The 25,828-nt window shown below is 37.7% G+C and overlaps 1 protein-coding gene across 1 annotated transcript; it reads right to left on the bottom strand.

Moving 5' to 3' along the window:
- Nucleotides 1–3,848: 3,848 nt before the first annotated feature.
- LOC131653158 (probable pectinesterase/pectinesterase inhibitor 41) lies at nt 3,849–5,756 on the bottom strand. Its single transcript, XM_058923243.1, has 2 exons — nt 4,856–5,756; nt 3,849–4,621 (listed from the first exon to the last, which is right to left on the bottom strand). The coding sequence occupies exons 1-2, from the start codon at nt 5,754–5,756 to the stop codon at nt 3,849–3,851; spliced, it is 1,674 nt and encodes a 557-aa protein (XP_058779226.1).
- Nucleotides 5,757–25,828: the final 20,072 nt, after the last annotated feature.

The following is a 25,828-nucleotide window of genomic DNA, read 5'->3' as shown; positions in this document are numbered from 1 at the left end:
AGTTTTAGGCTATAGGTTAATATGAGGTTAGTTGTGGAGACGTGGGAAAAGTTCACAAGATCGGTATCGTTTTAACACCGTAGGTCTCCTGAGTATGGAAATTGTTTTGGATACTTGTTATGACATAGCCTTGAATTCTCATTCTCTAATAGCTCTTGAGTAGTTTATCTTTGCAGTCGGCACCATCTCACACATGCTCTACGTAAGGAAGCCGATGAAAATAAGTGAGTGATCCAAGTTTTATTACAAAAAAAAAGAAAGAAAAGGAATGCACCTTCTAAGTTTGGTGACCCTCACCCGGTCACTTAATCCAACGATTGTAGAACCTACAAAAAAATTATTTCAAGACGCGTTTTTAGTTGGTTCAGAGGTTTCTGGTGCTGAACTTGGTAGGGCGGATTACGGTGCGATCCCCCGCAGCTACAATTGGGGAATAAAACGGGTATACCACTTAGATACCAGAACCTCATGCAAAAAGGATCAGAGTCACTAACTGGTAGCCTTACTATGAGTGTGTGTGGAGATAACGGGCTTAATGTGATTGCGCCAAAATGAAAGAGTAAAAAGGAGGATGAGTAAGTTATGCTTTGGCATAATAACATGATTCAAAGTGGTTTGTATGTTCAGGAGGCTTATGACCGCACAATTGCGGAATTGTGTTCCTACGATATCCTTAGTGTTCAAGATTAGTACCTATTGATGCAACCTTAACTAAAGAATATTTTGTAGCCTAGAATGAGTAGATGTTGCCGTGTGTTTCTTATTTTGATTTTTTTTTTTATAATTTTTGCATGGAGTGCAAAAGTTCAAGTGTGGGGGAATTTGATCAGTGCATTTTGACGCACATTCCTCTATGTTTATACTTATACATTCTTATGGTTTGCTTGTCTTATTTTTGTATTTTATAATTTTTTTTATATTTTAATTTATTTTTATTGTTATTTGATTTTCGTATTTAATTTTCAACTTTAGCAGTCTGAACGGAAACAATCATAACTGGAGCTCCGAGAATCCGATCAACGCGTTATAGTAATCGTCGGAAAGCTAAAAGAAAGAGCTACAATTCTCATGTTGGAGTCAAAGTCAGATTCGGAACGCATGTTTTCCAGAATTTCGTTTGAAGATACAACATTAGTTTTATTTAGTTTTGGGTCGATTAGTTTGGGCCTGGGTTATGTCTGTTTGACCCAGTTGGGTTATCCCTCGAATTCTGGTCTCTCCCATTTTACGGAGGCAGCCGCTACTGTTCATTGGCGGTTCTTCTTCACGAATTATTTGGAGCTTTTGACAATTGTAATGGAGAACTAAACCCCGAGGATCAATTCACTGTAATTGGATGCCTCTTTGAGGTTCTTTTATAATTTTGCATTAATCTGTTATTTTGAATTCAGTCTATAATTACAATTACTTTCTTAATTTAATTGTTTTTATATGATAGAATTCTTTAATTTGATTGTTGTCTGTTCTTGAATCAATTCCGTGATTAGTGTAGCTTTTGCATTATCACGTTCGATCATATTGTGTTTGCTTAATTCACAATTGTTTTTAATCTGTTTGCTTTATCCAGAAATCAGGGCAGACTTCGTATAATTGCCATTGCGCTTGTCAGTAGTTTTTGTAATCGAATAGGATCAGACCCGTTTAAGGAATTGGAATTTTATAGGGATCAATGATAAGTCGGAAGCTGATACAGTGGGTTGATTCGTTTCAGCTTATTCAAATAATCACTTTTTCATAATCACTTTTCTTGTAACCATGAACGTTTGATCCACTGACACTTTCGGACCTCACTCTCCGAACTTCCCCGTCACTTATAAACTTTAGGGAAGCATCCTCTCTAAAAAAAAATATTTGTTTGGAGTGTGTTTGCTCAAACTTTTTATACCACTGGAGATTATCTATCTTTGAATTCCATCGTCAAAGTTAAGTATGCGTTAGACAATGGACTTGTTAGGAGGCGTGGGTCCAACTCCTCCTCCTTCTAGTTCAGTTGTTGGACTTTTTTTAGTCTTCTAGATGCTGTTGTATCACTTGGGGAAACTTAAGACTTCACTTTAGCGGATAAATATTTCTAATCTACAATGTCATCCCACAACAATTTTTTTGTACACATAGCTCCCCTACAACATCATCAATGAGCTCAACAACAAAAAATTTAAATTCATTCCAAACATTGAGGATATTTTCATTTGGTCTAACCACATCAATGGCAAATACACCGCTAGAGTGGTTATTTCTGACTCATCCACAACAAAGACAATCCAATTATTCACATCAAATAATCTTTGGTCTTAGGTTTGGATGGTTCGCCTTACAAAAAAGGTTAAGTTTCTTATGTGACTTGTTTATCACAATTTTGTTCCTACTTTCTTTCTATCTACTCCATAAACAGAACATGATAATCTCTACTTCATGCTCAAGATGAGGCTTGAAAGATGAGTCTTTCCTTCATTGTGTTTGAGATTGTAGTGCTTTGAGAAATCTTTGGCTTAACTTTGGATTCTCTCTCATATATATATATATATATATATATATATATATATATATATATATATATATATATATATATATATATATATATATATATATATATATATATATATATATATATATATATATATATATATATATATATATATATATATATATACTTTTTATCGATCTAGGATACCAATACATGGTTTAAAAATAGTAGTTCTCATTGTCGTTATATTCTCTTTGTTGCAAGAGTTTGATGGATTTCGAGATATAGAAGCTCAACCTGCATCTCCCATGATCTGATTCACTTATATTTTTTTTCCTTGGCTGTTTGCTCCATGACACGCTCATTCCTCATATTTTTTAAGAAACCCTCTTCACGAGCACATAGAAGAATGTCTCATTAAATAAAACTCCCTCAACTAGGAATGACAAACGGGCATACCCACCTCGTTTAAGCATGTCCCACAAAATCCCACAAAAATAGAGCAAACATAATTAAGTATATCGGGCTAAAACTGTGGTCACTGCATTCTTGAAGTATAAAATTGCAAACAAAAAAATATGTTAATACTCGCGTCCGTAAAAAGTCCGCAAAAATGAGACAAGACAGAGCAGACATATTAGAGAGTGTGGGCCTAAAATTTTGGTTCACCTTATAAAAAAGTGCAGGCAAAACAGACAATGTCGAATAGACCCGACCTATTTTGTACACTTACCTTCAGATATTCATGCACTATTATCTATATAACACCGACACCTTTGAAAAAACACGTGTCAGTGCCGGTGTCAGTGTTAGACACCTACACCAACATTTGTGATTACGTTTTATTTATTAATTTTTTAAATTTATTATCGATGTCTCTGTGCCAGTGTTGAGATCGTGTTCGGAATGTCCATACTTCATAGACTATTATTAATATTGATGGAAGTTGCAATAACAAGCCAACACGGATGAACTTAGATGGATCCATTAGAAATTCTTCAGAGACATGGTATCGTGTGTCCTCTGTTCATTCCAAATTGTTCTAATATCCTCTAGACAAAACTTTATGCAATTCTCTATGGCCTCTTTCTTGTCAAAGATATGGGTCTCTACAAATCAAATTGCTACAAATATTCATCTCTCATTATTCCTCTCACAATGACCCTCAAGCAAATACCATAAACATGTTATGTTGATTCCAGATATGAAGGAAATGCGAGTTGCCCGCACTCTTTTCAAAACAAATCAAGGGGCTGATTTCATGACCAAGATCATAGCTCCCTCAAACATTGACCTCATAGAGTCACAGTGCACACCTTCCCTCTTCTCTAGTTGAGCAACATCCTACACTAACACTACCAAAAGAAACTAGTTAGATTCTCTTTTATAGTCTTCGTAAGTACTTGAGTTGCTCTCTTTTATATAGTATTTTATCACTTAACTTATTCCTATTGAATATGAAACTAGTTAAATTCCAACCGGTAACAATATCTTCATATCGTATTAAACAATGAATAAATTTATAAACTGTGAATTCATCAGCATCTTTTCCATCAATCAAATGGTACCCTTCCCATGTGACCCTATTACTAGTACTTGAACCTTCTCCCCAATTACCAAACTCTCCATAATACAATGTACTCAATGCAAAATCCCCTAACCATTCAATCCAACCTTTAGGATCAACCAAACCATCAATAAAACATTGCATATAAATTGTCCTTGAATACTCCTTCCAAGGCCTACCCAAATATGTCTTTATATCATTATAATTACTATTTGCACCCCCTAGTTCACTGGCTGCTACAATGTAACAGTTCCATATTGAGAACCCTGTGTTTTGGTTAGGATCTGTTCTTCCTTGTGCTGTAATTGCATTGAACTGATTTTGCATTGGGAGTCTTGGATACATGTTGCAGTTTTGGAATACTGCTGCTGCGTTGCCGAATATGAAATCAACTGTTCCGTAAATGTTGCAGTTTTTGTAGAATTGTCTAAGGGAATGCGCGTATAATGTGTCTTGGTAACCTTCGAAGCTGCAATTGTAGAAAACTGACATGTCTGCTCCGTTTCTTACTGCAACTGCTTGATGCTTGTTAGGTCCCGCTGTGTTGCGAAATGACATGTTCACCGCAACAAATCCTTTTCCGATTACAGCTGCATAAACATATATAGTAATCATCAAGATTCGATACTTGTAAGTTAATCCCTCCATTCTCAATTATAAATATATTTTGAGTTTTTAAATTCGTTGAATAAGTCATGTATCTGGACTATATATAAGTCAGATATATTAGTTATTTAATAAACATAAAAAACTAAAATTTGCTATGCGTTATGAGTAAAATTTAAACATTATTAGAGCGCGCGTTTGACTAATAATTTGCTTACCAAAAGTTGCAGATTGGAAAGTAGTCCAACCATCAACCACGCTACGGTCGCCAGTGATGACAGTCCGATCGATTCCATCTCCGATGATCATTAGATTCTCTTTATTCTTAGCAATAGAAACATACTCATTATAAATCCCGGCTACAACATAAATTACATGATAACCATTGTTGGAGCCTGTTGTATTAGGTGCAGCATCCACAGCATCATTTATGGTAACAAAATCTCCAGATCCATCTGGGTTAACAACCACTTTTTGTGTCACTATTACATTGTCAACACTTGTTTGCAACAACTTCCTGTTATTCATTGTAATTGTTTTCTCTATTGATGAACTTATAACATCATTGCTAACCCAACCATGAGTGAAAAGAGCAAGAGATGTGCTATATAGTTTGACCCCATCAGAAAGAGGATTTGACAAGGTAGTTCTAATTCTTGGATAAGGATTCACATCATGAAAACCATCTAAACATGTTTGATGATTGGTTATTACAGCACTAAGCAAGGTTTGCAAATCATAAACTTGATTACTAAATATATTAATATTACTATCACTACTATTACTAATGGTTTCTATGACAGTGGATAAGAGATCAGTGTTTAGTTCAGCAAGATTAAGACAATCTTGAAGGACAAGTAAAGTGGAATTTGGAATGGTGGATTGGTTAAGATAAGATGAGATTAGTTGAAGAATGGTTTTGGTGATTGATAAGGATTGTTGAAGGAAGAAAAGGGTTTGTTCATGTATAGATAAATAATCAGAAGGTAGAGTAGATTTGCAGAATGATGGGTAGGGTGTATTGTTGCATGTGGTGTTTTGGGAGGAAATGATGGAAGCTAGAAATGGAGAGAGGAAGAAGATGATGATAATGTATAGGGTAGTTGTTGATGTTTTCATGTTGGGGGCTATGGACCTATGAGAAATTGGTAGATGGCTGTGTGTGGCTTTTGACATAGAGTATTGTATATTTATATACTTTGATAGGCTTGTATTGAATTAACTATCTATGTAGGGTTCAAAATCTGGTCTACAAAAGGTGTATTTAATAGTTATTGGACTATTGAAATTTACTTGTGGGCACTGCAATGCTTTTTTTGTTTTTGTAGTTGAACTCTGTCTGTATGTAGTATTTACTATAGATCAAACTGGTAGTAGTTTCATAAGTAGAACTTACCTGATAGGGTCAAAGATGATATAAAAATATTTGTACATCTCTAGGATTAAACGTGTTACGATATCTAACATGTGTTGGTATCTGATACTTATATGATACACGTACGATACATGTTAGAAAAGTCGGAAAAGTATTCTTTTTTTAAAATTATTTTTTCTCCTTTGATTTAACACTCTTTAAATTAGTATCTGACACTTGTATCACATTCATGCATATATAATTTCTTAATTTCAAAAAAAAAAAAAAAATGCAGCACATGTTGGACAATTCAAACAAATATTTCATAAAACATATTATATGTTTTCTTGCTTTTTTTTTTTTCTTGCTTTAATATGCCAAATACATTTAGATGGATAAATTAAAGTCAATTACTATCGTATATTATCATATATTTAACAGTGTCATTGTGCTTAAAATTTTACATTATTGGTGCACTATTACAAAATAAGTTTTTTTATCTAGGCTGAAACAGAATTTTTATGGGCGAAGTAACTAAGGCTATGTTTGGGAGTTTGGAGGAGATGGAAGGGAAAGGCTTCCAAACCCTTTTGGTTGGTTTTTCCACCGATGTAAAATCTAAACTACAAAATCAACAACTTTTTTTCTCGGTTGGTAATTTCATTCAGGTGAAATCATCTATAAAAAACTATTCTCTACGAAAGATCGCGAAAGCAGAGAAACATTTAGATCAAGGTTAGTTCCTTAATGTAATTTTTTATCCTGTAATTACTAAAATTATTTTCTTCAATACATGCTTTACATGCTTGTAAAAAAGATTTAATATTGTTAGAAAATCATGGATGTAAATAGTTGTTGTTGAGTTTTAATATTTTTAACAACAACAACATTGTTAAGTTACATCCAAATTTTCCTAACTAACATCAAATATTTTTAATGAGCACTTATTTAAGAAAACAATATTAAAAATTATAGAAGAAAACACATTAAGGAACCTAGTTTGAGACACTTCTCTACTCTTGAAACCTTGTAGGGTAATATAGAAAGCGCATCACTCATGCCAAATAGACATAACTTGTGAGCAAAGTAGTAAACAATAGGTAATTGTTTTGACATTTAGACAATAAATGTAGAAAAAACATTACTGTAACACCTTGAAGTTGTAGGACATAATTGGTTGGAAGAGAGTTTCTCTCTCCTCATGTAGCGTCCGTATTTCATTTTGAATTCATAATATTTTTCTAGTCAATTGGTAAATCTAATATTAGTGAGTTGTTCAAAATCATCTTAGTGGTTCATTTATTATGGTTAATTTATTTTAAAATATATATTGAACCATTTTCAAATATTTTACTTGAACCGCATGAATAGTTGAAGTTGATTTTTATATTTTTAGGTTTTTCTTGTATTCCCTCCACCAGAGATAATACTTTGAAGCACAGAAGAGTTCTCATAATCAAAGAATCAAATTTTAATTTATCGCATTGAAAATAAACTAGACTCATCTATCTTTGATCTCGATTAGTTTATTTAATTTATTTAATTAAGTGGTATATTTTGTTAAGTTCAAGATCAAGAACTCGTACCTATTCAATAGCCAATGTATTTTGAAAAACCGTGAATCCAATTCCCACGTTGTATTTTTTATAATCTGTGTGACTCCTTCTTCATTGTTCACAAAAACAAATTAGTAATATAGATTTGACGTGTAAATTTTGATTCTGCGGGTCCATTATTAGTAGGCTAAATCGATTTCAACCATCGAACAAGCAAGCTATTTTGTAGAAGCCTTGAGCTAATGGAAGGCATGTTCAAGTTTCATCGTGCCTACCATTCATCCATTCCTTGATATTTAATATGATAATTATTTTAAGATGTAAATGTAATTTTGCATCTTCTTACATTACACGTGTGCAAAGTAGTGTTTGTTGGTGCACAATGAATAAAGATGGTGACAAAGAGAATAATAGAATAACGGCGCAAAAGAGATGAGAGAATAAATGTTGTATTCTACTATTAATGATAGCTATTACAAGGCTATTTATAAGAAAAGAAAATCTTGCCACATAAGCCCTAAAACAGTAAAGTGAACAAGTCTAAGGTACAAACAGTACAGTACTATAAAATACTAAAGTACCCTTACTACTAAACAGCTAAGCTAATGGGACCCAGATAACATCTTCTGGTCAATACTATCTTCTGAGTAACCATCAGAAGATCAGTCCATCTTCTGAATATTGAATTACTCTTCAATACCATCCCTTAATTCATATTCTTCAATCAAAACTGACAACGCCAATTCCATCCCTCAAGAGCAGAAATTGATCCGTCTTGATCGCCTTCGTCAGAACATCTGCCACTTGCTTCTGAGTGCTACAATGCACAACTTCTAATGTTCCATTCTGGACTTGGCTTCTCAAGAAATGATACTTAGTCTCAATATGCTTGCTTCTTCCATGTAACACCGGATTCTTGGCAAGATTGATTGCAGACTTGTTATCAATCATCAGCTTCAGAGGCTTCTTCACCCTAATCTTCAGGTCTTCTAATAGATTCAGAAGCCACACAGCTTGACATGCAGCTACAGCGCCTGCGATGTACTCAGCTTCACAGGTTGATAGAGCAACAACTGGTTGCTTCTTGGAACTCCAAGAGATAGGGCCTCCCAGAAACATGAACAAATATCCAGAAGTACTCCTTCTATCAACTCTGTCTCCACACCAATCAGAATCAGAATAACTCAATAACTCTGATTCTTCCTTTCTCCCAGAAGGAAACAATATGCCAAACTTCAGAGTTCCCTTGACGTATCTCAAGACTCTGACAGCAGCTTGGTAATGGGACCACTTAGGTTTACTCATGAACCTACTAACCAATCCAACTGCATAGCATATATCAGGCCTGGTATTACACAAATACCTTAGAGAACCAACCAGCTGTTTGAATACCGTAGCATCAACATCTTCACCTTCAGAATCAGAGTCCAACTTCTGATTCACTTCTGACGGAGTAACAGCAGAATGATACCAGAAGTTCTAACTCATACTCCAACTTGAATTTCTTCAGAAGTTCTAACTCATACTTCAACTGATGCAGAATGATACCATCTTCTGAGTACAGAATCTCCATCCCTAGAAAATATGACATTTTCCCAAGGTCTGTAATCTCAAACTCATTCATCAGCACCTTCTTGAACTTCATCAGATCTTCTGGACAACTCCCCGTAAGCAATATGTCATCAACATAAAGACACAACAGAATCATATTGCATCCAGAATGTTGCACATAAACTCCATATTCCATCTCACACTTCTGAAACCCTTGCTTCTTGAAAAATGAATCAATTTTCAAATTCCAAGCTCTGGGCGCTTGCTTCAATCCATACAGAGCTTTGTGTAATTTGTACACCATCCCTTCCTTATTCTTTTTCACAAAGCCAGGGGGTTATGACACGTATACCTCCTCTTGTAATGGACCGTTCAGAAATGCAGACTTTACATCCAGATGCATCAAGGACCAACCTCTGTTCGCAGCTAACGCAATCACCAGTCTGATTGTTTCATGTCTAGCTACAGGAGCAAACACCTCAAAGTAATCTAGTCCAGGTTTCTGAAGAAAACCTCTAGCCACTAGCCTTGCTTTGTGTTTACCAACTGATCCATCTGGCTTCAGCTTTACTTTGAAAACCCATCTGACGCTGATGGCTTTCTTCTTCTTTGGAAGTTCTGTCAGCTTCCAAGTTTTGTTTCTTTCTATAGCCTCAAGTTCTTCTTTCATGGCATTCAGCCAAACCTTCTTCTTGAGCGCTTCTTCTATACTCACTGGTTCAGAATCTACTAACATGGCGCACTGAATGACCTCTCCTTCTGAGTCAACTTCTGTGTCTTGCAACATGTCAAAATCTGCAAACCTTCTTGGTATAGTTCTGACTCTTTGTGGTCGCTGAGCTACTTCAGAGTCAGCTACTCCAGAGTCACCACCTCCATGATCATCTCCAGAAGCTTGTCCTCCAGACCCTATGTCTTCAGAGTTTTCCCTTCCAGAATCATGACTACCACCAGACTCTGGATCATCATCAGAATCTGGATCAGAATCAGATCCTCCATCTGACTCATCTTCAGAAGATGCTTCATCTTCTGACTCGTCTTTAGAAGATTCTTCATCTTCTGACTCTAACTTTTCTTCAAAAGTTATCTCTACATCAGAAGTTGGTTGAGACTTTCTCCAATCCCAAACTTCTGATTCCTTCACAATGACGTCTCTGCTGACTTCAACTTTGTTAGTCTCTGGACAATAGAGCTTGTATGCACCTGTACTGTGGTACCCCACCAATAACATCACTTTGCTTCTATCATCCAGATTCTTCCTTCTAGCTTCTGGAACGTGTTTGTAACACACAGAACCAAAAACCTTCAGATGACTAACACTCTGTTTCTCTTTAGTCCACTTCTCTAAAGGAACAATTTCCTTCAGCCTCTTCGTTGGACACCTGTTGAGCACATATGCTGCAGTAGAAACAGCTTCTCCCCATAGATTATGAGGAAGCTTCTTCTCTTTAAGCATACTTCTCGTCATATCAAGCAAAGTACGATTTCTACGTTCAGCAAGACCATTGTGTTGAGGAGTATAAGGAGCAGTAACTTCATGCTCAATTCCATTATCATCACAGAACTTCTGGAATTCTGTAGAGTTATACTCGCCTCCACCATTCGTTCTGAGAATCTTTATCTTCTGACCACTCTGCTTCTCAGCCTTCACCTTGAACTTCTGGAATTCTGAAAACACCTCATTCTTAAACTTAATGAGAGTTACCCACGTCATTCTTGTGAACTCATCCACAAAAGACACAAAATACCTATTTCCTCCAAGTGAAGGTTCTGGAAATGGTCCACACACATCAGAGTGCACTACTCCCAGAGCATGCTTTGCTCTTGGAGCAACTTCTGATACAAATGGAAATCTGGGTTGTTTGCCTTTCACGCATACCTCACATGACTTCTCAGGCTTTACAATCTTAGGAATGCCACGTACGAGCTTCTTAGAACTTAGATGCCCCAGACTTCTATAGTTCAAGTGCCCCAACCTCTTGTGCCACAGCTTACTATCACCTTCTGAGCCTTCAGCACTCAGACACTCTGTTTCAGCTGTTTCTACATTCACCTTGAATGTTCTGTTGATTCCCTGTTCAGATTGCATAATCAACTTCTGATTGGAATCATACAACTTCAAGAGGTTGTTCTTCATAACAACTGAGAAACCTTTCTCAATGAGCTGACCCACACTCATCAGATTGCTTCTGATTCCAGGAACATACCAAACATCCTTGATCAGAACAGTCTTTCCATTCTTCACTTTGGCTTTGACATTTCCCATACCTTCTGCATATAGGTACTTATCATCAGCACATCTGATCTTTGTCCTCTTTTCAGAGTCAAAGTCTATCAGCCATTGTTTGTTTCCAGTCAAGTGATTTGAACACCCAGTGTCCATATACCACCATTCTGACGAACATCTTTTGTCCGACTCTGAAGCCATCAATAGCACAGGTTCATCATCTGATCCTCCTCTGGCTATATTTGCTTCTTCTGATCTCCTTCCTTTGTTTGCCAAACAGTCTCTAGCAAAATGGCCAAACTGTTTGCAACAGTAACATTGAACTTTCTTCTTATCCTTTCCCTTCTGATATCTCTTCTCATCAGAAGTTGAGGCTTCCTTCTGGAATCTATCACCACGTCTATGCTTCTGGTCCTTTTTGACAAAAGAAGCCTTCAGAGCTTGCTCAACTTCTCTCTCAGAAGTTCTCTCAGTCAGACGCAACTCTTGTGCTTCTAAACTGCTTTACAACTCTTCTATTCTCATGGTTTCCAGATCTTTAGAATGTTCAATGGATACAACAATATAATCAAATTGAGGAGTAAGTGACCTCAATATCTTCTCTATGATTACTTGTTCAGAAAGAGTTTCTCCACAAGCCTTCATCTCATTAGTGATCACAATCACTCTAGAGATATACTCAGAGACTTTCTCATTGTTCTTCATGTTGAGATTATCATATTGCTTTCTCAGGGATTGAAGCTTCACCTTCTTCACTGATACGTCACCACCGTAACACCTGACCAGTATATCCCACGCCTCCTTTGACGTCATAGAATCAGCAATCTTCTCAAACACATTCACATCCACACACTGATGGATGAAGAACAAAGCCTTTTGGTCTCTCTTCTTTGTCTCTCTCTGCGCTTCTCTTTATTCTTCCGTTGCATCCGCTGCAACCGGAATATATCCCCCAGTGACAAGATCTAGAACATCTTGAGCACCAAATAATACACGCATTTGAATCATCCATCTATTCCAATTTTTACCATCAAGAACTGGAAGTTTGGTTTCAAGTTGCTTCCACTCATCTTTAAACTTGTGCAGACAAAAACAGATTTCACTCACACTCACACAGTGTTTCCCAACCCACAAACAATCAAGAAAAATGTGATTCAACACAACTTTGTTTCCCAGAAACAAAATCAATCACACAGTCACACAAACTCACATTCACTCGTGTTTCCCTGTGTTTGGAACCGGAGCTCTAGATACCAATTGTTGGTGCACAATGAATAAAGATGGTGACAAAGAGAATAATAGAATAACGGCACAAAAGAGATGAGAGAATAAATGTTGTATTCTACTATTAATGATAGCTATTACAAGGCTATTTATAAGAAAAGAAAATCTTGCCACATAAGCCCTAAAACAGTAAACTTAGTGAACAAGTCTAAGGTACAAACAGTACAGTACTACAAAATACTAAAGTACCCTTACTACTAAACAGCTAAGCTAATGGGACCCAGATAACATCTTCTGGTCAATACTATCTTCTGAGTAACCATCAGAAGATCAGTCCATCTTCTGAATATTGAATTACTCTTCAATAGTGTTATCATCTAAGGGGATTCCAATAATAGTTGAAGTTGTGGAAAAGCACCAGGTGGTGTGTTGTGTATACAAACACAATTAGTAACATATTATTAGAATAATATATCTTTCTTTTGACGCCATTGTCCCTATTTAGCACGAGATAGTTCTACCACACCACGCCTCAGTTCCCTATCAAGAAAAACTCTGTTTTTTATGGTTTATGAGATAAATGCAATGTTGTCGATAAAAGTTGAGATTGCGTTATGGCGCCGAGCTCATTTCAACGAGGACAAGAACAAGATAGAGTTGAATTGTGCAGCAGATTTGATCGATGAGCTGCGAGAAGTCGTCCACGTCTGAGAATTTGCCGTCAAGCATAGGGCCGTCAAGAGATGTAGCTCTAAGGTAAAGCTGAGGAAGATGCATGAAGGAAGCATAATTTTAAAAGTGTTGTGAATTCAATGCCACGAACAAAGTATAAAATAAGGGATGAATAAAGGACAAGAAAGAAGAGGAACACAAGAATTGGTTATAAGTGCTATTCTTTTACTTTCTCTTAAAACAAGATTACAAGTTTTCAAGAATAACAAATAACCTCTCTCACCCTAAATTAGGATTTGCAGCTTAGCAATGATGAGAGATTAGTATGCTATTTATAAAACCTAACATACTAACTAATGGGCTTTTTCCACAAGGCCCATTATACAAGCCAACTTAATAAAGCTAACTTAACAAATTAGGGTGTAAACACTAAAACCTAATTTAACATGCTAACAACCCTAGCATCTTCGACACAAGCATGTGAACAACCTTCGACTTCATGCTTAACCCTGTCGAACCAAGAAGCTACCCGTCGGCCATACTAGAGTTCGATCCAATATCTCACAAATCTCCATCTTGGATCTAACTCTACAACATCAAAGGAACAAACTAGCTTTCTTCATGCAGCTTTAGCAATTGCATACAGTGGAAAAACTTACAACTCGGTAATGTCTTGGTGATCATATCAACAGCATTGTCTTCAGTCGAAACCTTCAGCACTTGGACTTCTCCACGCTCGATTACTCCTCTGACGAAATGCAGCCTCACATCAATGTGCTTAGTTCGCTCATGATAGGCTGAATTCTTCGACAGGTGTATTGCACTTTGACTATCACATTTAACAGTGATACCTCAACCTTGAAGTTTCAGCTCCTTCGCAAAACCTTCAAGCCACAATGCTTCTTTCACAACTTCAGTTAATGCAATATACCCCGCTTCAGTGGTTGATAGAGCAACAACCTTCTGAAGTGTTGCTTTCCAACTAATTGTTGTGCCAAACATAGTGAAAACATATCCAGAAATAGATTTTCTGGAATCCATACAACCTGCATAATCAGAGTCGACATATCCTCCAATTGTTGCTTTACCATCTTCACCCAAGGCTCCATCATAAATTAGGACTCTATTCAGAGACCCATTTATGTACCTTAAAATCCACTTCAATGCTTGCCAGTGAGCCTTTCCAGGGTTCGCCATGTACCTGCTTACAAGACTTACTGCATATGCTATGTCGGGTCTAGTACAGACCATAGCATACATCAAAGAACCAACTATATTAGCATATGGGATGCTATTCATATAGGCTCTTTCGACATCAGTACTGGGACACTGATCAATACTCAGCTTGAATTGAGGGTTTGTTGGAGTCACAACTGGCTTCGAATTCGACATACCAAATTTTTCAAGAATCTTTCGTAGATATGCCTCTTGAGATAAGCATAACTTTGACTTCTTTCTATCTCTTCGAATGTCAATTCCAAGAATCCTGGAAGCAGCTCCCAGATCCTTCATATCGAACTCCTTATTAAGTCCAGCCTTCACCCTCGTCACATCTTCAACATTGTTGCTTGCTATGAGAATATCATCCACATAAAGCAACAAAATAACAAATGAATTACCAGGTCGAAATCTGAAGTAAACGCATTGGTCGAACTGACTTCTAATGAAACTTATGCGTGTCATGAACTTGTCGAATCTCCTATTCCACTGTCGAGGAGATTGTTTCAGCCCATACAAAGATCTCTTTATCTTGCACACATAACCTTCCTTCCCCTTTTCGACATACCCTTCAGGTTGCCTCATCAGGATCATTTCATCTAGATCACCATACAAGAACGCAGTCTTCACATCCATCTGTTCCAGTTCAAGATCGAACTGTGCTACCATGGCAAGTAACATTTGAATGAACCTATGCTTCACAACAGGAGAAAACACATCATTGAAGTCGACACCTTCTTTCTGAGTGAAACCCCTTGCAACTAACCTTGCCTTGTATCTTTTCGACGTCACTCCTTCAATTCCTTCCTTAACTTTGAAAATCCATTTACAACTGACTAACCTTGCCCCAACAGGTTTCTTGATCAGTTCCCAAGTATGATTATCATGAAGAGATTTCATCTCATCATCCATGGCCTTCAGCCATTCAGTCTTATTTCGACTCCTCATAACTTCCTTGTAGTCTCTAGGTTCTTTATCTAGAACCTCACTTGCAGAGATTAAGGCATAAACTATAAGATCTGCATACCCAAGCCTCTGAGGTGCCTTTATGACTCTTCTCGACCTATCTCTCGATAATAGGTAGTCATCGTCAGTTTCCTCAACTTCCTCAACATCTTCTGCTTCTTCTTCGACTTCATCAGGGATATGCAATTCAACATCAACATGCTCCACCTCAATAGGAATCTCTACCTGTTCCAGCTCTTCGTCAGATGTTTCTGTATTTCGACCAACATCATCAGTTTTCTTAAAAGCCATTTCAGCTTCATTGAAAACTACATCTCGACTGGTGATACACCCCATGTGACCTGGTGTCATACCCCAATTTTTGACCCTAAGATCCTATATCATTCATATCCCAATCACTAATCAAGAGCTTCACTTGGAAGTTTTGTTTATGGTGTTGCACTCACCTCATCAATAAGAGGGACCATCAAGCACCAATGATTATTTATCTTGTATGCATATTATACTAACCCAAATACCAAAAACATTACTTTGTTTCTTTGTAGGCTTTTGTTTTGTAGGTACCAAGCCAAGACATGCAATAAACAAGGCATTTTTCAAATTTTTGACTGATGAAATCGATTTCCCTACTGGGTAAATCGATTTCCCTGCAGCAATCTTCAACAAAATCACATTCTGGACAGCATGAAATCGATTTCCCTCCTGGGTAAATCGATTTCCCTAGTGTATTTTGCGCCAAATTCTCTTCTGGAACAGAGTGAAATCGATTTCACTCCTGGGGAAATCGATTTCCTTAAGGCGAAATTCAAAAATATAAGGAAGGAAGCTTGACATCATTTTGGCACCTTTTTATTTGATCATTGTACCAATTTTCCACCTCATCAAAATAATTCTCTTCATTAAACCCACTTAAACCCCATTTTACCACTTTTTACCATTTAATTGCCACTTTAATCACCAATTAAACACAAGCTAATTACCAAATGCAAAAAGACCAAACTACCACTACTCTTGCTCTCATCCTATAAATAGAGCCCACTACTCTCTCATTTCTCAAGCTTGGAGAGCCAAAAAATTGCTTGCAAATTCATTTCTCACCCTTTCCAAAACCCTCACCCAAAGTTCATTTTCATAAGATTAGTGAGATTCACATTGAATCTTGCTAATTTTGAACTAAGCCTCCTACATTTCACTCTTTTCTTGGTTATCATCTCCAAATTTGAAGGATCTACACACCTTGTGCTTTCTCTTGAAGCTACTCCAAAATCTTTGTTCAAGAAGTGGTAATTTGCTAGATCCATGATGTAGATCTTTATTGCTTGTGTTCAATGCATCTTTGATGCTATATTGATGATATTTGCTGGTTTTGTGATGGAAATTTCGTGCTCAAGTTGATGTGTGATCATAAGGTGTTTGTATATTTGTTCAAATCAAGTTTCATGCCTTTAAATGCTGTTTTTGCTGAAATTTACACTGAGGAAATCGATTTCCTTAAGGCTGAAACCGATTTCCTGCTGAACGTAACTTGTTTTTTTTTAAAACTGCACTATGGAAATCGATTTCCCCCTGCATGAAATCGATTTCCAGCAGGCAGAATGTGGTTTTTTGCCTTTTTTGTGCTTGTTTTGGCTTCCTTCTTCCTGCACTTCATTAATATCATTGGATCTAGGGTGTTTATAGGTTTGAAATGACCTAATCCACCAAAATGGAAGAATGATATTAATGATAGTGTGAGTTGATTATCTTTTGTGTTTTCATTCTTATTTTCATCTTATTTTTCTTTTGATCGATGAAAGTCTTAATATCTTGAGAATTCTATGGATTCTTGATGAAGACTAGATCAATTTGTTTTCATTCTTATCTTTTCATCTTACTTTCTTTTGATCGATGAAAGTCTTGACATCTTGAGGATTCTAAGGATTCTTGATAAAGACTAGATCAATTTATGTTTCCATTCTTATCTCTTTCTTCTTGTTTTCTTTTGATCGATGAAAGTCTTGATATCTTGAGAATTCTATGGATTCTTGATAAAGGCTAGATCATTTCTTCTTCTCCTTCTTATTTCTTTTGATTGATGATCTTGATACATGGAGAGTTCTCCTACATTTGTCCCGACTCGATAAAAGATCAAATATGGAAGAGAATTGTATGCGGTTGATTTATGACTTATGGAAATTTATCGCGTAGTCGCTATGATTTTCTCAAGCTTCTGATAAGTTTCCATTGACCTTAAATCCGAGTACATCATTCACTCACCATCGATCTTCATTACTAACTTTGATAACATACTTGACAAGTTTCAAGATGGTTATCTTTAACATCTAACAACTAACTTTAATTTCCGCCATTTATTATACCGCTCTTTATATTTCTCGCTTTATCGCTTTATTTTATCATTTCATCATATTTACATTCCGCCATTTTCTCTTTGTCCATTTGGACGTTTATAATTCCGCTATTTTCTCTTTGTCCACTTGGACATATGTTTATGCTTCCGCTATTTTCCTTTTGTCCACTTGGACCATACTTTACTTTTATGCTAAAACACTAATAAACAACCAAAATCTAAAAAAATACATAAGGCTCTCTTTGGACTATTGGTTACTATCCCTAGCATTTTGGAGATTCGAACTTATGGACCTAGTGCCTCTGGACTCTTATTCTGTTATTACTCTGCTGTTATTCTGTCTGTCTGGCATTGGATTGTTGTCTATTTGTATGTGCAGGTATTTCCTTGAAAGCCCTTGATGGTTAATTCCAAGGCATTGAGATAAGGATTTTACCCGAAAACAGTCGTTACTCTGCCCGATTTTCGTCAGAATCTTAATGTGCTTAATGAAAAGTGGTGCTAAGACGATAAGTTCATCCGGATCCCCCAAGTGTTAATGTGTTGGTATTGATAATTCCAAAGGATGGGAAATCTACCTTGACTCTTAATGTCAAGTGTTGGCTTCTTATTTCGGTTAGACCGTTCTTTTCCTTAGCTTTTATTTTACGCAATAGGATAGCCTCTTCATCTCCTCCCACTTCTTAAATTTTCAAAATCTTCTCCCTTTTTCAAAATATTCTTATGTTTGCAACCTTTTCAAAACCTTTTCTCAAAAAATATCTTTCGCCCTTAGTGGCTTTTCTTCAAAAGTTTAGACACCGTTAATTGTCGAAACGAGTGGTTATACCCCACGATTTTGAAATTGATTGATATAATGAGATCTTTTCCGCGTGAGAGAGCTAGTGGCATACTCGTCGATTTTATCCGAGTTGGAGCCCTTCTTTCATTTGCGATGCAAATAACTCGTTTGTTCTCATGCTCAAGATCAATGGTTGAGTATTTCTCTCTAACGACAATAAAGTGTTTATTCGTTTTTAAACATTTTTTCCCTTTAAGCGTAACTACATTAGCTCTGACTTCTCCATTGCACCGAGGAGGTATGTAGGCCCAAAGCTTAACGCTTTGCCGAGCTTATTTTAAAAATAAAACAAACCCTTTTTAGCACACACACACAGATTTTCAAAAAGGTTCCTGTGGAGTACCACAGATATGAGGGGTGCTTAAAACCTTCCCCTTGTATAAACAACACCCGTACCTAAGATCTCTTCTTTTTGTTTTTAAAAACAACCTTTGGGTTTTTTCGTTCTTTTCCCTTTTCCTTTGGAAACAATAAAGCGCGGTGGCGACTTTCATTGAAATATTGATTCGAGTCATCCTATGGCTTTGATATCAGATTTTCCCCGCTATAGAAAAATGGCGACTTCACTGGGGACCCAGTTTTTAAGTGTGTTAAGCCTATTTTTGTTTATCTGTGTGTTTTTATCTGTATATATTGCTGTGTGCTTTGTTTGTTTATCTTCTTTTTTTTTCTTTTTGGTGCTCGATGGTTCCTCTGTGATGAGATAAAGTCCTAACCCGGACTTTGGTGAGTAACTTGAGATAGGAGGTGGTAAGACCAATAGTCGCATGTCAGGAGCAATCCTTACCATGAGCGTCATATGGTGGAACCCCAATCAGTGGAGGCCTCATGGAAGGTGGTAGATGTTGTTACGAACCATCGTGATAACGCTATTACTTTCAATAGTGAGTGTCCGTAGAAGCTGAATGGCCTAGAACCTTTTTAACCAATCTAAGCCTTTTTAGGATGTAGTGCAGAAACAAGATCAAGTACCAATTTGAGCTTGTTGTCATGCGATACTACGCTCAGACGAGGTCTTTTTAGGCATATTATTGGCGCCCATGAGCAATTGTGCGTGCCGGTAATATCCGATAGAAGATTGAAAACTCTGGGAACCTTTGTAGAACCCGATTGGCAGGTACAAAATTCCCTAGAACACACCTTGTGGGATGGGTAGACCCATGGCTCCATGCTCGTGACGTCGAACCTAAGAACCTGGACTGTGTGATTTTGTGTGATTTGATGTGATCTTGTGTGCTCTTGATTGTGGTTGATGCATAAACCATGCATTCATGCATTCATAAAAATGACATTCACAAATGGTTTTCAAGGAACTTAGAGACATTTTTTGTAAACATCACAGGTACCATGGATCAAAAGAGAAGCATCAAGAAGTACACTTTCCGGAATTCAAGTGCAAAGGAATTGAAAGAGCTAGCAACTTTGGTTCCTAATCTTGACAACTTCAAAAACCGTTATGGGAAATTGATCTCTATCTTGAAGACCAAAGTGGAAAAAGGGATTCTTGAGACTCTTGTGCAGTTTTATGACCCGATGTATCATTGTTTCACCTTTCCTGATTATCAGCTTATGCCCACTTTGGAGGAGTATTCTTATTGGATTGGTTTGCCAGTTACGAATGATATACCGTTTAGTGGTCTGGAGAAAGAGCCTCAGGTTGATGAGATAGCAGAGCGTCTTCATTTGAAAATATCAGATGTGAAAGCAAACATGACTAAAAAAGGAGGAATTTGTGGGTTGACTTCCAAGTTCTTGATTGGAAAGGCTTCTATGTTGGCTAGTAAAGGAAGTATGATTGCTTTTGAGACATTTCTGGCCTTGCTCATCTATGGTTTGATACTCTTTCCCAACATTGACAACTTTGTTGATGTTAATGCTATTCGGATTTTCATGATTGGGAATCCTGTGCCTACTTTGCTTGGGGATACTTATCATTCCATTCACCATAGGAATGATAAGAAAGGTGGACTTATCAACTGTTGCACTCCGTTGCTCTATAAGTGGTTTATTTCGCACTTACCCCAAGCTAAGAGTTTCTTGAACAATCCTGATGGTCTCTCATGGTCTCAGAAGATCATGCCTCTTACTAATGGGAATATCCATTGGTACAATCCTGCTTATGACATTGGTGAGATTATTGATAGTTGTGGAGAATTCCCTAATGTACCTCTTCTTGGTATACAAGGAGGAATTACCTACAACCCCATTCTTGCAAGGCGTCAATTTTGCTACCCCATGAAGGAGAAACCCGCTAATATTCTTGTGTCAGGAATCTTTTATCTTAATCAAGATGGAAATTCGGATATGAGAAATCGGTTTGTGCGTGCTTGGCACCATGTTGATAGGAAGAGACATTTGGGAACGAAACAATGTGTTGCTCTCAAAGACTACACTGATTGGGTTCAAGCTAGAGCTCATACTTTTCAGATGCCTTATTTACTCGAGGAGCCTTCTCTACTCGTTACTCCACCATTGTCTTCCACTACTCCTGTTGAAAGTAGTGAAGAACATCTAGAGATCGTGGCTAAGTTGAGAGCGGAAAGAGATGCTTTGGAGTTTGAAAACAAAGAGTTGAAGATACACTTGAAAGAAAAGGATGAAATGCTTGATATCCAAGATGGTTGGTTGATGGAAAAGGATGATCAGATTCGTCATCAAGAAGAGTTACTTCAACAACATGGTGAAAAGCGAAAGAGACAACAAGAAGATTCAGTGGCATGGAAAGAGGTTGCTGATAAGCTGATAGTCGAGAATGCTCATTTGAAGGCCTTTTATGAAGATGAATTGGAGAAGCTCCGTAGGAAGCTGTAGAGAGGAGATGGATCTTCGTCAGAAGTGTTCCCTTCTAGTTTTTAGCTTTTCCTTTGTTTTGTAATTTTGGATCTTTGAATCCTTTTGTATGTTTTTCCATTACTAATGAAAGAATATTGTTATGTTTTATGATGTTTTTTGCTAATGTTTACAATTAATGTCTTAAAAGTTCCTTGAAAACCAAAAATAAAAATCATTTGCATTGCATTTCATGCATCATTCTGCATTTTGGTCTTGCTTCCGAGAGTATTCCCGAGGTCTTATTCAGTGTTCTTCATACAGAATCAAGCTGTCTCACCGGTATAACACTCGAGCTAACTGCAAGAAGAAGATGGAAGGTCTTGAACAAGAGAATCGTGAGCTACGTGAAGAGGTTGTTACTTTGAGATCTGGTGTGGATCGTCTCACTGCTCTGGTTGAGACATTGATGGCTGCTCAGAATCAGAATCAGAATCAGGTTTCTCCTCCCAATGCCCAAGCTCAGGGTCAGACCACTGTGATTTCTGAAATTGCTGCTACAACTATTCCTGCTATTCCTGTTGGTGCTACTCAGCAACGTATGCCTAATGGATATCCCTGGGGCATGCCTGAAGGTTATTTGTCTGTTCCTGAAATGACTCGTCCGTTGACTCCTGTTATGGTCAACACATCTCCTATTGTTCATACTGGTCCTTTTGTCCCAGAGCCCATTTATGATGCTGCTCCAAGTGAAATTCATGACAGAATGGATGGTTTCCAAGATCAGTTTGAAGAATTGCAGAAGGAGATGAAAGCTCTCCGTGGGAAAGAACTGTTTGGAAAGAATGTGCATGATCTTTGCCTTGTTCCCAATGTGAAAGTACCTGCTAAGTTCAAACTGCCTGAATTTGAGAAGTATAAGGGAAATTCCTGTCCTCAGGCACACCTGGTGATGTATGTGAGAAAGATGTCTACTCACACTGATGATCAACGTCTGTTGATTCACTATTTCCAAGACAGTTTGACTGGAGCTGCTTCTAAGTGGTATATGGGCCTTGATAGCACCCATATTCGCACTTTCAATGACTTAGCTGAGGCGTTCGTGAAACAATACAAGTATAATGTGGACATGGCTCCTGATAGGGATCAATTGCGAGCTATGATGCAGAAAGAGAAAGAATCCTTTAAGGAGTATGCTCAGAGATGGCGTGAGGTTGCCGCCCAAGTGATTCCTCCGATGGAAGAAAAAGAGATGACTAAGATTTTTCTGAAGACTCTTGGTCCGTTTTACTATGAAAAGATGATTGCAAGTGCTCCTGTAGACTTCACCGAAATGGTGGGTATGGGTGTCAGATTGGAAGAAGCTATGCGAGAAGGTCGTTTGGTTCGAAATGACAATTCATCTAGTGGTGCGAAGAAGTATGGTTCTTCACTCCAGAAGAAGAAAGAATCGGATGCTAATGCTGTTTCTCATGGGAGGAATAGTCGATTCAGAAATCAATCTCAACAAGTGGCGTCAGTAACTCCTGTCGTGAATTCAGTGCCTGTAGCTCCTGTTAATCAACAACCAGCGAGGCGAAATCCGTATCCTCGGGTTAATATTGATCCTATCCCTATGACGTACACTTAACTGTATCCTGCTCTAATTCATAAGAAGTTGGTTCAACCAAGGTCACCACCTCCTGTGCTAGAGAAACTCCCTTGGTGGTATAAGGCTGATGCCACTTGTGCTTATCATCAGAATGCTTCTGGGCATGATTTGGAAAACTGTTGGGCCCTGAAGAATGAAGTCCAGAGATTGGTTCGTTCTGGTATGCTTTCTTTCCGTGATATTGGTCCAAATGTGCAGAACAACCCACTGCCGACTCATGAAGCGTCTGCTGTGAATATGGTGCATGGATGCCCTGGGAAGTATAAAATTTATCGTGTGGAACACATCAGAGGATCGTTGGTAGAGATGCATGCCACTCTGTGTGAGTACAGTCATTATGAGCATAATCATGCTGCTTGTAGGATTTGTTCAGTCAATCCTCGAGGATGTTACATTGTGAGAAGAGATTTACAAGAGATGATAGATCAAAGGCTCATTGAGATTCTGAGGGACAGAGATGAAGATGATGTCAATGTGATTGAACCATGCTTTGAAATCCCGGAATGTGTAGAGATTGGTTATTATGGCAAAGCTGCTATGGAACCTCTTGTGATATCTTTGCCTGGATCTGTACCTTATAGTTCTGATAAAGCTGTACCTTACAGATACAATGCCACCATGATGGAAGCTGGAAAAGAAGTCGAGATTAAGCCTTTGTCTTCTGTTGAGAATATAGCAGATGTTAGTAGAGTGACTAGAAGTGGACGAGTTTTTACTCAGCCCCAAACAGTTGTGGATGTCCAGAGGAATCCAACTCAAGTGCCTGTGAACAATAATGATGCGACAAAAGTGAATGCTGAGTCATCTTCAGGAAAGGAAATGGATGAGATTTTGAAGCTTATTAAGATGAGTGATTATAAGATTGTGGATCAGTTGCATCGTACTCCGTACAAGATCTCTATAATGGAGCTGCTGACGAGTTCTCCTGCTCATAGGGATTCTTTGATGAAAATACTCGATCAAGCCTTTGTGGATCATGATGTGACGCTGGATCAGTTTAATGGGGTGGTGAGTAATATCACTGCATGTAACAATTTGAGCTTTAGTGATGAAGATTTGCCTGAGGAAGGGAGAAATCATAATTTGGCTTTGCACATCTCTGTCAGTTGCAAAGAGGACTCAATGTCCAATGTGTTGATCGATACTGGATCATCTCTGAATGTCATGCCAAAATCCACTCTTGCTAAGCTGTCTTATGGTGGCACACCGATGAGATTTAGTAATGTGATTGTCAAGGCTTTTGATGGATCAAAGAAATCAGTGGTTGGAGAGGTTGATTTACCTATTGGTATTGGACCATTTGTCTTCAAGATTACTTTTCAAGTGATGGACATCTTCCCTGCATACAGTTGCTTAATGGGACGCCCATGGATCCATGAGGCTGGGGCAGTTACGTCAACTCTTCACCAAAAGTTGAAATTTGTGAAAGATGGAAAGATGGTTGTTGTGAATGGAGAACAAGCTTTGCTGATTAGTCATCTCTCTTCGTTCCGTACCATAGAAGCTGATGAAGTGGTCATTGGAACTGCATTCCAAGCCCTGTCTGTTAATGATGAATTCAAAAAGGATGAAGCTTCCATTACCTCCTTCAAAGATGCTCAACTGGTGGTTCAGAATGGACATTCAGGAGTCTGGGGACAAGTGGTGAGTCTGCAAGAGAACAAGAATAGAGCTGGTATGGGATTTTCTGCCTCCGACAAGTCTGTGATGAAGTCTGAATCTGCTTTTCGTCCTTATCAAGAAATGTTTCATAGTGCTGGGTTTCTACATCCGACTCTCCCAGAGGTGGATGCTATTATTGAAGGCGAATCAGAGCCAGAAGTGCCAAACTTTGTGACCCATGGAAAGATGATTAAGAACTGGATCACCATTGACATTCCTGAGTGTACTCATGTCTCAAAGTAATCTGCTTTTATGTTTTTCAAAATCCTTTCATTCTGCCCAAGATGAAAGTGAAGCTGTTGGGGCTGTTTTCTGTTTGTTTTAAACATTAAAATCATCAATAAAAGTCATTTTGTTTCTGCATATACATGCTTTTTATCTTTTTGCTTTTTCTGGAAAGTGGTAACACAAAAAACCTTAAAAAATGTTTTCATTTTTTCCATAATCTGCACGATTACATGTTTGCATATATCTTTCCTTTTCCTGAAATAATAATCATTTGTGCAGATTAATCAATAAAACAATTGAAAGTAATGACCCTGCGCCCTCTCCTAACTTCGAGTGTCCTGTGTATGAGGCGGAAGAAGAGAGTGATGAATGTATTCCTTATGAGATTTCCCGACTGCTTAAGCACGAGGAAGACACCATTCAGCCATATAAAGAGCCGTTAGAAGTCATCAACTTGGGTTCTGAAGAAGATAAAAAAGAAGTCAAGATTGGGGCACTCCTTGGTCAAGATGTTAAGAAGAGGATGGTAGAGCTTCTTAAAGAGTATGTTGACATTTTTGCGTGGTCCTACCAAGATATGCCTGGGTTGGACATAGATATTGTGGAGCACCGTTTGCCGTTGAAACCTGAATGTCCTCCTGTCAAGCAAAAGCTAAGAAGGAGTCATCCCGATATGGCGGAAAAGATTAAGAATGAGGTCTTGAAGCAAATTGACGCAGGTTTCCTTGTCACTTCTGTGTATCCTCAATGGATCGCTAATATTGTGCCTGTTCCGAAGAAAGACGGAAAAGTTTGCATGTGCGTTGATTATAGAGATTTGAACAAAGCCAGTCCGAAAGATGATTTTCCTCTACCTCACATTGATATGTTGGTAGATAGTACGGCGAAGTTTGAGGTTTTCTCCTTTATGGATGGTTTTTCAGGA

The sequence above is a fragment of the Vicia villosa genome, linkage group LG1 (assembly GCF_029867415.1).
Source record: "Vicia villosa cultivar HV-30 ecotype Madison, WI linkage group LG1, Vvil1.0, whole genome shotgun sequence".
In the NCBI taxonomy this organism is placed as follows: domain Eukaryota; kingdom Viridiplantae; phylum Streptophyta; class Magnoliopsida; order Fabales; family Fabaceae; genus Vicia; species Vicia villosa.
The sequence above is the reverse complement of the archived record's forward strand: the minus strand, read 5'-3'. Positions and strand labels throughout refer to the sequence as shown.

Excerpts from the sequence above, each read along its gene's own strand:
- LOC131653158 (XM_058923243.1), bottom strand. The coding sequence starts at position 5,756 with ATGAAAACATCAACAACTACCCTATACATTATCATCATCTTCTTCCTC. Across the intron at positions 4,622-4,855 it reads TTTCCAATCTGCAACTTTTG|CTGTAATCGGAAAAGGATTT; the intron begins GTAAGCAAATTA and ends ATGTTTATGCAG.